General features: G+C 41.9%; 1 protein-coding gene across 5 annotated transcripts; it reads left to right on the top strand.

The window, feature by feature from the left end:
* The first annotated feature begins 1,979 nt into the window (after window positions 1–1,979).
* On the top strand, window positions 1,980–11,295 carry PDP1 (pyruvate dehydrogenase phosphatase catalytic subunit 1). Of its 5 annotated transcripts, none has more exons than XM_060198990.1 (3): window positions 2,037–2,171; window positions 3,114–3,172; window positions 7,324–11,295. In XM_060198990.1, exon 3 carries the CDS (start codon window positions 7,368–7,370, stop codon window positions 8,979–8,981), a length of 1,614 nt encoding a protein of 537 aa, XP_060054973.1. In that variant the 5' UTR covers window positions 2,037–2,171; window positions 3,114–3,172; window positions 7,324–7,367; the 3' UTR covers window positions 8,982–11,295. The 5 variants fall into 5 exon arrangements, with proteins under 5 accessions (XP_016049917.1, XP_060054973.1, XP_060054982.1 ...); XM_060198994.1 differs by lacking the exon at window positions 2,037–2,171 and adding an exon at window positions 2,814–2,917; XM_016194431.2 differs by lacking the exon at window positions 3,114–3,172 and having other exon boundaries at window positions 1,980–2,171.
* The last annotated feature ends 1,881 nt before the right edge of the window (window positions 11,296–13,176 follow it).

Raw genomic sequence — 13,176 nt, 5'->3', positions numbered from 1 at the left:
CAGTGTAGGGGCTAAGAGGTACTAATATTCCTTATATAACTGAGAAAAAATAATCCCAATCTACTATGGTTCTACTACTCCCCAAGCTATTAAAATGCACACTCATCTCAATGTAAAATACATTGCACAGGGTGGGGGGTTAGATAGCATAATGGTTATGCAAAGATATTCTCATGCCTGAGGCTCTAAAGTCCCAGGTTCAATCCCCCGCCCCACCATAAGCCAGAGCTGGGCAGTGCTCTGGTGTTTCTCTCTGCATCTTTCTCTCTCTCAAAAAAAAAATTTAAAAAATACATTGCACAGAAGTGGAAGGTTATATGTCTTTTCCTCTCTAGATGCCTTTCATCTAAAACAGAAACACTAATCGGGACACCTAAAGTATTAGTAATAACAGATAATTATATTGCCTTTATTAGCTGTTATTACATTCTTAGCATAAGGTGCATTTATATTAATGCACTTAATATAACAAAGCAGGCTTGGAGTTTGCCTTTGCTTAGACTCTTTACCACAGGAGAAAACCAGATTCATAAATCAGACTCAGAAGAAAGAACATCCTTTAAAACTCTGAGCAGTGAAAAAGAGGGAAGTAAACCAGGATGAAGGTCTCATAGAGTGGCCACAGGAGTTCCATAGGTAGCCTCGGGCTGGACAAAAAGACTCTCCTCCTAGAAAATAGAGGAAAAGGTGTGTGTGGGGGGGCGGTAAATAGTATAATGTTGATGTGAACAGACTGTCATGCCTGAGGGTCCAAAGTCCCAGATTCAATCCCTTGTACCACCATAAGCCATAATAAACCAGAGGTGATCAGTGCTCTGGTGAAAAAGAAAAAATAGAGGAAACAAGTTCCTGACACTTTTTTTTCTTATCAATAAGGGTTTCCCTTTGTTACATCATAAAATTCTTGAGGAATAAACGTAAGACTCCACATTACTGTTAACATGACAAGTTTTTAATCTAGCCCACGTCACTTGGAGAATTACAGGAGTTAGCAAGCCGTTAGGCTGAAAAAGTCAAGGGGAACTGAACATTGGCATGATAAGTGCAAATATCTTCACGGAAGCTTTTAGAAGTCATTATCAGTGACTAAGTTCCGATAAAGAGTAGAGATGGATGGATGGAGGCAAGCAAAGAAGCCTCCACGGATGTCTTGTTTACAGAATCTGCTAGGGCAAAAATAATTAGGATGAAAGCACACACATTTTAAATGTAGTGCTCTTTCCATTTTCTCAAGTTGCTGTTCTACTTCCTCTTATCACTCAGGGTAAACGAAACACTAATGATTTTAAAGCCTTTTAAGAGCGTGTGTGAACACATTCCTATTCCTGGAAGGAAAATAATTCATTACAGCTTATTCTTGTGTCTAACCGCTTCCTCTCCCTTCGTGCGGAGAGGTGTCCAGAACACATTATCCGAGCTAATGCTCCTAAGACTGCATATCAAATGAATGAGGCCATCGATACTCTGCAGTTGCTCTGTTTTATATTCCAGGCTGCGGTGAATTGTAGGAGATTTAGTTTCCCGCTGGACTGGGAGCCGCTCCCACCCACCCCTCCATTCTAGGAAATCTGGGCCCAGAAGCGAGAAGGCTCTCCTGCCGAGGTGCTAGGGATTCGCGGAAGCCCGCCCGGTAGGGTGCAGCCGGTCTTGCTCGCGCGGGGATACTGGGGCCAGTCCAAGCATTTCCTGCAGCCGCAGCGGCTGCCAAGCCTGTGAGCGCGACTCGCTCACGCCAGCTGCGGCTCCCAAGTGCAGCTCAGCCCCACCTTCCACCCGCTATTCCGCAGGTCACGTGAGACAGGCCCGGGGCACCAATGGCCTACTCGCATCCAATGGAAGGGATTGTCTGACCCCCATGACGTCACAAAGCTGGCGTGGAGCGCGCCGCTCTTCCGCCCCCACCCCCCTGCAGCCGCGACCCGCTCTTCCCCACCCCGCCCACTGGCCATCCCGCGGCCAATCAGGAGACTCGGAGCGCTCCAGCCCAAATCTGCGGGCGGGGCCGGGTGGCGGCCTGGCGGGGCCGGGTAGCCAAGGGGCCGGCCTGGGGCGAGGGGTCGAGCTCCAGGGCTTTGGACGGGGCTGTGAGGAAGGAACGCCTGCTGGTGCCGCCGCCGCCGCCGCCGCCGCTTCGTCGTCGGAAAGAAGCGACTTCTCCTCTGCAGTGCCCGGTTCGTATTCCCGGCTCCGAGCTGCCCTGTTCGGAAGCCTCCTCCTCCACCCGCCCGAAGTTGTGAGCGGGCGCCCGGTGCGCGTGGGGCGCGGCGGCCGATTCCCGGAGCGCCAGGTGCGCGCGGGCGGGACGGTTCGGGGGAGCTGCTGGCGGCCTGTGTCTGGGGGGGCGGGACCCCGGCGTCCGCTGTCAGCGCCCGCAGCGGCGTGGGGACCCCGCGGGAGCTCGAGGAGGAGGTGCGGCGCGGCGCCTCCGCCCGAGGGGCCTCCTTTCCACACCCCGGGGGTCGGAGGTGACCCTGCAGCAGCGCGCGGGGAGGGGCGTGGCGTGGCGTGGCGGGCCGCGGGCGGAGGATGCCGCTCTGCCCCAAGGGGCCGGTCCCCGCGCGCCTCTGCGGGAGTCCCGGCCCCCGCACGCTCGTCCGCCCGCCCCCTCGAACTGCGGCTCAGCCCCGGCCCCGCAGCGGCTGGGTGGGCTAGTTTGCTTGGTGTCTTCCTTCTCCCCACCCCTTTCGCCCCCCTTCATCCTCCTGCCTCCTCCCAGCCCCATTCACCGGGCTGAGCGCGACCTCGCCCCTCCTCCGCTCCCGCCTTCCACGCCTCCGCCCTCTAATGAGCATCTCCGCCTTGCTTTCGATGGGCCGGTGCTGCTGTCGCTGCTGCTGCCCGCGCGGGTTGTGGATGTTGTCGGCTCCGTGTTGTGATGACAGGAGAATGTGTGTGTGTCCCGGGCCCAGACGGATTGGTAGGTATCCATTCAGCTACCTGCGTTGGGGACCGTGGCGGCGTGGTGGCTGATTTCTTGTGTGCGGATGGCTTTATTATTATTATTTTAGGTGAGATTGTGTGGAATTAAGGGATGAGGTCGGTCGACCAGGAGACAAAGGCATCCTGGAGTGGGATAGCTTTTGAGTCCCAATTTTTTTTTTTTTTTTTTTTAGTTAGGGACAAAGGAAACTCATCAAACAAGTGCTGGCTTGGGGCTTCGTGTCTTCCAAAGGTAATGGGGTTCTTCATTCCTGTCAAGAAAGATAAACCGGAGCGGTGAAATAGGTAGGCATTTTCAGAAAAGGCTGAGACACTGCAAAGACCCTTTATGCAGGGTGTTTAATGCAATGGGGTTACATAAACCAAGGCTTGAACAGATTTAATGATTAGTATAGCAGTACCCCCGCCCCAAAGCATTGCAAATTGAAAGAGCTTCGGAGTCAGTGCAGTGACAGCATTTCTAATTAATTTGTTCTATGGGTTTATTGATGGCCTGGAATCATTTTTTGGCACAGACACTGCGAAGCTCATCGCTAGGAATGGATGAGTCTCTGTTGTTTCGGATTGCAGCTCATCTTTATTAGTCATTGGCAAAATCGGCCAAATCTGCCTAGACTAAGATGTTGCATATGTAATGTGTTCGAGTCTAAATCACATATATAAGAACTTTTTAGTGAAATTGTGACTAGAAATCACATGAAAATTGGGCTCTTTTTTCACCTCACCAACAGCTGTACCGTGCTGCTGTTCTTTTATCGCTAGATTAATTTAGGAAGTTTTTTTTCAGCAAAAGTTTTGATTTCATGGGGTTTTGTTGAATCATAGGATATTTAGAAAGATAACTCAGTTTGTGAATGCTCACTTATGGTTTATGGAAGTATTTTGATGTCTAAGGGTAGCTAGCTTCATGGAGAGAATATATCATTTGTACTTGTGATGAACACTCATTAATCACAGGGTGGGGTTTTCTTGAATTCCAGTTTTGGTAGTCAAGTTGAGAGTTGGGATACTGAGATGAAATCTCCATTCATGTGCTAAGCTCCTGAATAACTGAGTTATACCGTTAATGATATGCATTGTCTACTTTCTTTTTTGTCTAGTCACATGGACTTTAAAGGGAAGATGTGATATATTTGAAGACTTTTTGCTTGAATTAAGACATTATTCAAAGCATATGCAGCTTTGAACCATTCATTATTTTGCTGTGGTATTTCATTCCTTTTGCAGTTAAGGACCAGAGCAGAAATATTGTCAAAACAAGGATTTAAGGAAAGTGTAAATTTTCTGGACTTGTTCCTTGATTATACATACTATAACGAAGCACTGCTATATATAGTCACACATAACACACACCCAAGTAATACTTTAATCCATATCTACATAACATATAGAAACACATGGATCTGGTTTTTTATTTTCCCACAGTATTCTTAAATTTTAATGTAAGTACAAATACACTTTTACATAAAGTAGTAAAGGACAGATTTTTTTCATTAAGATTGGCATCAGTTTACATTTTTTTATTGTTTGTGTTTCTTTATTTATTTAAGAAAGGAGACATTAACAAAATCATAGGATGGGGGGGTACAACTCCACACAATTCCCACCACCCAATCTCCATATCCCATCCCCTCCCCTGATAGCTTTCCCATTCTCTATCCCTCTGGGAGCATGGACCCAGGATCTTTGTGGGTTGCAGAAGGTGGGAGGTCTGGCTTCTGTAATTACTTCCCGGCTGAACATGGGCATTGACAGGTCAATCCATACTCCCAGTCTGCCTCTCTTTTTCCCTAGTAGGGTGAGTCTCTGGGGAAGCAGAGCTCCAGGACACATTGGTGGGGTCTTCATTCCAGGGAAGCCTGGCCGGCATCCTGATGGCATCTGGAACCTGGTGGCTGAAAAGAGAGTTAACATACAAAGCCAAACAAATTGTTGAAGAAGTTTACATTTTTAATAGAAGAAATCACATAAGGCATGATGTGAATTAATGTGCTTTTTGCATGCAAGCCGAGATGTGGTTTATGTGTGGAAACCAGTGTCATGTGAGCCAACATTTGAGCACATCACCTGGCTCAGACATGTATACTTAACCTTTGGATGACTTTCAGGTATTCAGTTGGAAGTGCTTTTACTTAAGTAGTTAGTCCTGATAGATTCATGATTTGTTGTTGCTTATTTAGACATCAGTCTTATTTCCAGTATTCTAGCCACTATTCCCTATTGCCCAACCTTGCCTTCAATTTTGTAGAGAAATCTTTTCTTAAATAGTGTATTTAAAATAAAGGCATTTCTGTTCCTTGGTAATGGGGCTTTTATATGAATGACTCAGTGTTCATTATAGAAGCAAATAAGAATCAGTTATTTAGTGTTTGCATTTTCTCTGCTTCCTCACATCCCATTATTATTTTTTAAAATTATTTTTCAAAAGGCTATGTAAAAATCATAAAATAAATAGCGAACACTCTGACATTTGTCAGTTTTATTAATAGGTTCAAACTTAGGATAGAATAGCTGATATTAAGACTCAAATGATTTAATTTTTCTTACTTTTGCTTACTACATTTGTTTTGTTATTTAAAGTATTTCTACAGCCTATTTCTGTGTAGACCAGCTAAATACTTTGAAGCACTACCTAGAATTTAGGGGCAATACATGTTATTCAAGAAGAAAAGAGATTTTTTTCTTAAAAAATTATCTGGATCTGTGAATACATTTATTAGACTTTCTAGGTAAATGCCCAGAAAATATTTTCAATGTTATATAGTGAGAGATAGGAATTTGTTTTATTCAGTTACAAGGCTTTACCCTTTTACTAGATTATTATTTCTCTGTTGTTTTCTGAGGGAAAATAGATTACCATTTAGTTTTATTTATTATTTCTTTTTCTCTTTTCTTCTGTCTTTATAAAGGGGGGAGAGAGAGAGAGAGAAAAGAAAAGAAAAAGAAGAAAGAAGAATGGGAAGAAGAAACTACAGCACCAAAGCTTCCTTTAATGTGGTGGGGGCTCAGCTTGAAACTGGACCATGCACATGGCAAAGCAGCATACTAAGTGAAATATTTTGCTGGCCCTAGGTAGCTTTTTTAATATAACAGAAAAAAAAAATTTCTAGGTGTAAATTCTTGGGATCTATATGGGTGGAAATAATGTTTTGGTAGCTTTCTCCTGTAACTGATAGAGGAAAATGTTAGCAAGAAAATTAAACTGAGTCCATTTATGTTACTAACAAAGCTTTTGATAGCTTCTAGAATACTGAAACTATCATAAAGAGCATCATAACATTAAACAATGAACAAAAGAACCTACATTTGATTTCAAAGCCTCACTTTACTAAGCTCTTATAAGATACAAAACCCTTGAAGCAACCTGTGATAGCGTATTCTTGGAAGTGTTTATTTACAACTTAAGAAAGAGGCTAGGGAGTCAGACGGTAGTGCAGTGGGATAAGCACATGTGGCATGAAGCACAAGGACCGGCTTAAAGATCCCGGTTCAAGCCCCCAGCTTCCCACCTGCAGGGGAGTCGCTTCACAGGCAGTGAAGCCGGTCTGCAGGTGTCTGTCTTTCTCTCCCCACACTCTGTCTTCCCCTCCTCTCTCCATTTCTCTGTCTTATCTAAAAAAAAAGAAAATGAGGCTAAAGAGGTGAACCAACTTTTCTAGGATCTGGCAAATTGGCATAGTGATTTAGAGAAACACTGTATGGCCGTCACTAGGGTACAGGAAGGGGATATTGAAATTCCTGTCTTTATTCTCTCTCTATATATGTGTTTTTCTGTATGTATTCTAATGATATTAACACTGTTTAATGTACAAATTTATGAATATGCACATATTGGGACTGCATTCTAATGCTTTTTAGGTGAGACCCATCTATAATTAATTGCTAGGACCACACCTGTGGTCTGGAAACAAGGATATTTATAAGTGGTAGGAGTTCCTGTGCGATATGGGGGAACCGCAGCTGTCTTTTAAAGGATAGAGCAGAAGGAGAGTGATTGGCCAGGTAGACTGCCACTGCATAAAGTTACATAACCTTCATTGCCTCAGCTTTCTTCAGCCAAATCTATTGTACATTCTGTACAATTTGTGCTGCACAAAGAAACGCAAAGAACAAAATATACTGCAGTTTAATCCTGGCTTCATAAATGATTGGGAATTATACATAGCAGTGTAGTGTATATCCTTTAGAAATAGTACGTGACATATGTATAAAATTCCAGCACAGGACTTAGAATAGATTCACCTGCTAAATATTTATTATTAAAAAAGGCAAAGACAGACTAAGTAATCTGAATTTAACTCTTTTTTTTTCTTTTGTGTGTGTGTGTGTGTGTGTGTATGTGTGTGTGTGTGCGCACGCACATGTGTGTAATTTGCTGTCTAGGAATCCCAGTCAGAAGTTCCAGTCTGCCACTTTTCTCTGATGCCATGCCAGCACCAACTCAACTGTTCTTCCCTTTGATCCGTAACTGCGAACTGAGCAGAATCTATGGCACTGCCTGTTACTGCCACCACAAGCATCTCTGCTGCTCACCCTCTTATGTTCCCCAGAGTCGCTTGAGGTATGCACCCCATCTGGCATATGCCACCTTCTGCAGGCCAAAGGAGAACTGGTGGCAGTACACACAAGGAAGACGATATGCTTCTACACCACAGAAATTTTACCTCACACCGCCACAAGTCAACAGCATTCTGAAAGCAAATGAGTACAGTTTCAAAGTGCCGGAATTTGATGGCAAAAATGTCAGTTCCATCCTTGGGTTTGACAGCAACCAACTACCTGCAAATGCACCCATTGAGGACCGGAGAAGCGCAGCAACCTGCTTACAGACCAGAGGGATGCTTTTGGGGGTTTTTGATGGCCATGCAGGCTGTGCTTGTTCCCAGGCTGTCAGTGAAAGACTCTTTTATTATATTGCTGTCTCTCTGTTACCCCATGAGACTTTGCTTGAGATTGAAAATGCAGTGGAGAGTGGTCGGGCATTACTACCTATTCTCCAGTGGCACAAACATCCTAATGATTACTTTAGTAAGGAGGCATCCAAATTGTACTTCAATAGCTTGAGGACTTACTGGCAGGAACTGATAGACCTCAACACTGGGGAGTCAGCAGATATTGATGTTAAGGAGGCATTGATCAATGCTTTCAAGAGGCTTGATAATGACATCTCCTTGGAGGCTCAAGTCGGAGATCCCAATTCTTTCCTTAACTACTTGGTGCTTCGAGTAGCATTTTCTGGGGCCACTGCTTGTGTGGCCCATGTGGATGGTGTGGACCTTCATGTAGCCAACACTGGTGATAGCAGAGCCATGCTGGGTGTGCAGGAGGAGGATGGCTCTTGGTCAGCAGTCACTCTTTCTAATGACCACAATGCTCAGAATGAAAAAGAACTTGAACGACTGAAATTGGAACATCCAAAGAATGAAGCCAAGAGTGTGGTGAAACAGGATCGACTTCTTGGCCTGCTGATGCCCTTTAGGGCTTTTGGAGATGTTAAGTTCAAGTGGAGCATTGACCTGCAAAAAAGAGTGATAGAGTCTGGTCCAGACCAGTTGAATGACAATGAGTACACCAAGTTTATCCCTCCTAATTATTACACACCTCCTTATCTCACTGCAGAGCCAGAGGTAACTTACCACCGATTAAGGCCACAAGATAAATTTCTGGTGTTGGCTACTGATGGCTTGTGGGAAACAATGCACAGGCAGGATGTGGTTAGGATTGTGGGTGAGTACCTAACGGGCATGCATCACCAACAACCAATAGCCGTTGGTGGCTACAAGGTGACTCTGGGACAAATGCATGGCCTTTTAACAGAAAGGAGAGCCAAGATGTCCTCAGTATTTGAGGATCAGAACGCAGCAACCCATCTCATTCGCCATGCTGTGGGCAACAACGAGTTTGGAGCAGTAGATCACGAGCGCCTGTCTAAAATGCTCAGTCTTCCTGAAGAGCTTGCTCGGATGTATAGAGATGACATTACAATCATAGTTGTTCAGTTCAATTCTCATGTTGTGGGGGCATATCAAAACCAGGAATAGTGAGTGGATTATACTCTGGAAGTGTGCAAAAAATAGATTTAAAGGGCAGATTTTTTTTTTTTAAGATACTAATATAGTAAACGTTTTTACTGAATCTTTCTAGGTATTTGCCTACTTGATATTCTAGAAAGTGAAATTCTCCAAATTAACTTAACTACAGAGTGGTAGGACCCCAAGAGTTTCATTCCGCTTAGTTTGGAAATCATAGCCTGCACTTGAGGGCAAGCCAGTTCCTTATTCACATGTATAGAATGTGATGACCTATGACATTCTCTATGTGAGAATGTCAGAATGACCTGGCTCCTAGGATCATGATTAGGCCTAGAGCAAGCATCTTGCTGAACATATTCTCTTGGTAAAAAGGAAGGAAAATCACTCTTCACACCTGCAGGCCCCTTTTGTCTTTAAAATCCTAGTGCACACAAAAACCTTATTTATTGCATGATTTCCTAGATATACAATCTATGCATTACACAGTGATACTCAAATCCAGAACTGTAAAGCCATATATGACCGAGAACCAAGCAATCAAATTTGTGTTTGTAATTATCTGACTGGAATGCTGCTTTTGTGGAAAAACAAATTGTTCTTTTGCCCACCCCTGATTACCTAATTAGAATTAAAGCATTTTCTATTTTACCACATAGTTGAAGAAAAAAAAAAGGTTTTTAGTTTTACCTACTCATATGCTGGTATTAAAGAAAAAAAAGAAATTCTTTTTGTTTGTATCAGTGAAAATATTTAATTTGAAATAAAAATATTCGGAAGAAAAAGCCTGATATACTCAACTGTTGTCATCTGTAGTCACCAGCACATTACCTTATGCAATCCCTAAGAGCTTAGCCGTTTCTAAAGGTGTGGGTAGACTCTGCTGGGAAATCATACTTCTAATTTAGTAGGAATAAGGATTTTCATTACTTTATAAAATAAATATCAAATTCGGGAATTAGTCTTAATACTAGCTAGGGGTATTTAGATAAGAAGGGAGTTTTTGTTTTCCCCTTCTTAGGCATAGGTCAATTAAATTATTTGGTTTAAAATTTACTAAATGCTTTAAACATATAGCTTATAAATAGGAGTGTTAAGATATACACATGAGAAAATTTAAAAGGTAACTATTGTGCATGCCTGATGCTTAATAGAACACTTAGTGGCATCAAGTGTCTGTGGCAGTCTCCATGATTATATGCAGTCCCTTCTAATGCTGTATCAAACTAAACTAAAATAAATATGTTCAGATTGGCTTTTGGGAGCTTATTTGGCATGCACCAAATGGCATTTTGTTTTTGTATTTAATGGTGATCTGTGTACAACTGTGCATATATTTTCATCTCTTATTCTAGCATTACTGTTAAAAGAATGCCAATGGCTATATTTGATATTCATGTAGATTATAACAAAACACAATAAACTTTCCATTATATAATTAGTTGAGAAGTCTTGGGAGTTCTTTCAGGTTTTTATAGAATATGAACCAAATGTTACACCCCTTGGATGGTGCACTGAAACATTGTGGAATTTGTTGAAAAACTTGTTCCTATTGAAAATAGACTCAGGAAGATTGCAGCTCCAAATACCATATAATATTTGTCTTCTAAATACTCCCCCCTTTTTTTTTTTTTTTTTTTTTTTTGGGGAATTGGCTTGGAACTTTTCTTCTAAGCAGTATTTTGGAGGGTGAAAGGCTGTATTGTATAATAAGTGTTTTAACAGAAACTTCATTTTGTTTTTAATAAATACTAAAGCATTTAAAGCCAATTTTCAGGCAACTGTTTGAATTTCTCTAGAGCCCCATGACCGAAGAGTTCTATATTATTTAGTGAAGTCTCATCCCTATATAGTACAGTATATGTAGCCTATTGTTATTATCAACGTAGTAATTCTTACAAGAAATTTTGACTGCAGTCTGAAAGCTAATCTATTCTTGATATAACTGACAATGCAGGGTGGAGTTGACATTGTAGAAATGAAAATTGAATGTTAGAAATCTGAATGTATGTCCACTTAAAGCAGTTGTGATTGTAAGCGGTTGTCACTGTGATGTGATGTATAGAGTTAAAAAATATGTATATGTTAACTTCCACGGTACTAAGTTTTTCTTAAACTTTATAAAATATTTTAACTTTCTTTATATTGATTTATACTATACCCATAATTTGTTAAATACAATTGTGGTATACTACAAAGTAATTGGAGAAAAACTGTCTTATAAAAGATTGGTTTGTATGAAGACACGAAAAATTTGTAAATAACAGCACAGTGACTGGTCAGAAAAATTCCCACACAAATTAAAGCTTCATATCTTCTTTCTGAACGGCTTCTGTTGATTTTTAAGTTTTTACTTATTTTTTATTTCATAGGACAGAAATTGAGAAGGAAGGAAGAGATAGAAAGGGAGAGACAGAGAATTGTAGCACTGCTTCACCATTTGTGAAACTTCCTCTCTGCAGGTGGAGATGAGGTGGTGGGGGGCTTGAACCTGGGTCCTTGCACATGATAGTGTATGTACTCAGCTGAATGTACCACTGACCCTTCTTGTGTTGGTTTTTAATAGTAGTAAGATGCATTAAATGCTTTCTGTGGTGGTAGATAATACTTAACGTCAATTTAGTGAACTTAGTTAACAAAATTCCTAGTGGGACAGCTATATAGCAAAAAAAAACATATCCTAATATATGCAATTTTTGGGTCATAAATTGGTGAGTATAAGTTATGTAAGTAAAAGCTACTAGATTGAGTAGATAAATAATACTGGTAATCTGCATCCTAGAAAGTGGACAGATGTTTCTTATTTAATTTTTTTCAGTGAATATTAACTTTTATTTTAGAACATGAAACAAGAGCAGTAGACTTGTGTGATGCAGTGAGAGTCTAGCAGCTTGCTTACTCCACTGGTAAATTGTGGTCATTTATCCTCTGTCCCATGAGCATCCATTCAGCTCTCTTTCCAGCTGGCAAGCTGTGACTTGTTTACATTCCCCTGAAAGTTCCAGAAGATGATCTGCCTTTGCTTAAATCTCCTTGTCCAGTGCCTTGTGGTCAGCATGGCTCTTCACATCTTTATGCACATGCTTTCCAAGTCTGCATGAATCATGGATGATGCAGACATGCCAGTCCACAGCTGCTCTCCTCCCTCTTGGCACAGAAGTAGCAAAAAAAACACATTCTCCAAAACTAGCTGAAGTCAATCCTGTTTGATCCTTTTTATTCATGGCTATTTTCAAATTAAGTAGGATACTGAGAACTGTTCTCTTTCCCAGTTGGCACACAACTGTCCAGCTGATGTCACCAGAACCCACCAGATTTTATTTTATTTTTAAATTTTTATATTTATTCCCTTTTGTTGCCCTTGTTTTATTATTGTAGTTATTGTTGTTATTGATGTTGTTGTTGGATAGGACAGAAATGGAGAGAGGAGGGGAAGATGCGGGAGAGAAAGATAGACACCGGCAGACCTGCTTCACCACCTGTGAAGTGACTCCTTTGCAGGTGGGGCCTGGAGGCTTGAACTGGGATCCTTATGCTGGTCCTTATGCTTTGCACCATGTGCACTTAACCCGCTGCTCTACCGCCCGACTCCCCAGATTTTATTTTTTAAAAGCTATATTTATTTAATGAGAGAGTGAGACTGATCATTCATACACTGAGTCCTGGGACTCATGCCTGCAAAGCATGCGGTCTAGCTGCTATACTATCTCCGTGGCTACAATATGCACAAACTTTAAATATGACTTTGAAATTTGGTAAACAGAAGTCCAACAAAAGTATTGAAGCTTTCCATTACTCTGGAATGGAGAGTGGGGGGCTCAAACTGGGATCCTTACACCGGTCCTTACACTTTGCATGCGCTTAACCCACTGCATTATCACCCAACCCCCAAATTTTTCATCTTTTAAAGCTAATTTTCCCTCACATGACTATGTCTTGATAGAATAAAGGTTTTTAAATTTAAAGACATATGAGAGAGAGCGAGAGAGAGGGAGTGTGTGTGTGTGTGTGTGTGTGTGTGTGTGTGTATTTGTTTCACATGGGATAGAGACAAACCAGAGCATACATCCATCACTCTGGTGCATGTAGCACCAGAGACTGAAGAACCTCGGCATGCAAATTCAACATTCTACCAGTTGAGCTATTTTCCTGGACACTTTTTACTTCTAGCTTCATAAAGTAGTATACTTTTTCCTTTAAATTCATA

Source organism: Erinaceus europaeus, chromosome 1 (genome assembly GCF_950295315.1).
Source record: "Erinaceus europaeus chromosome 1, mEriEur2.1, whole genome shotgun sequence".
In the NCBI taxonomy this organism is placed as follows: Eukaryota; Metazoa; Chordata; class Mammalia; order Eulipotyphla; family Erinaceidae; genus Erinaceus; species Erinaceus europaeus.
This window is presented reverse-complemented; position numbering and strand designations above follow the sequence as displayed.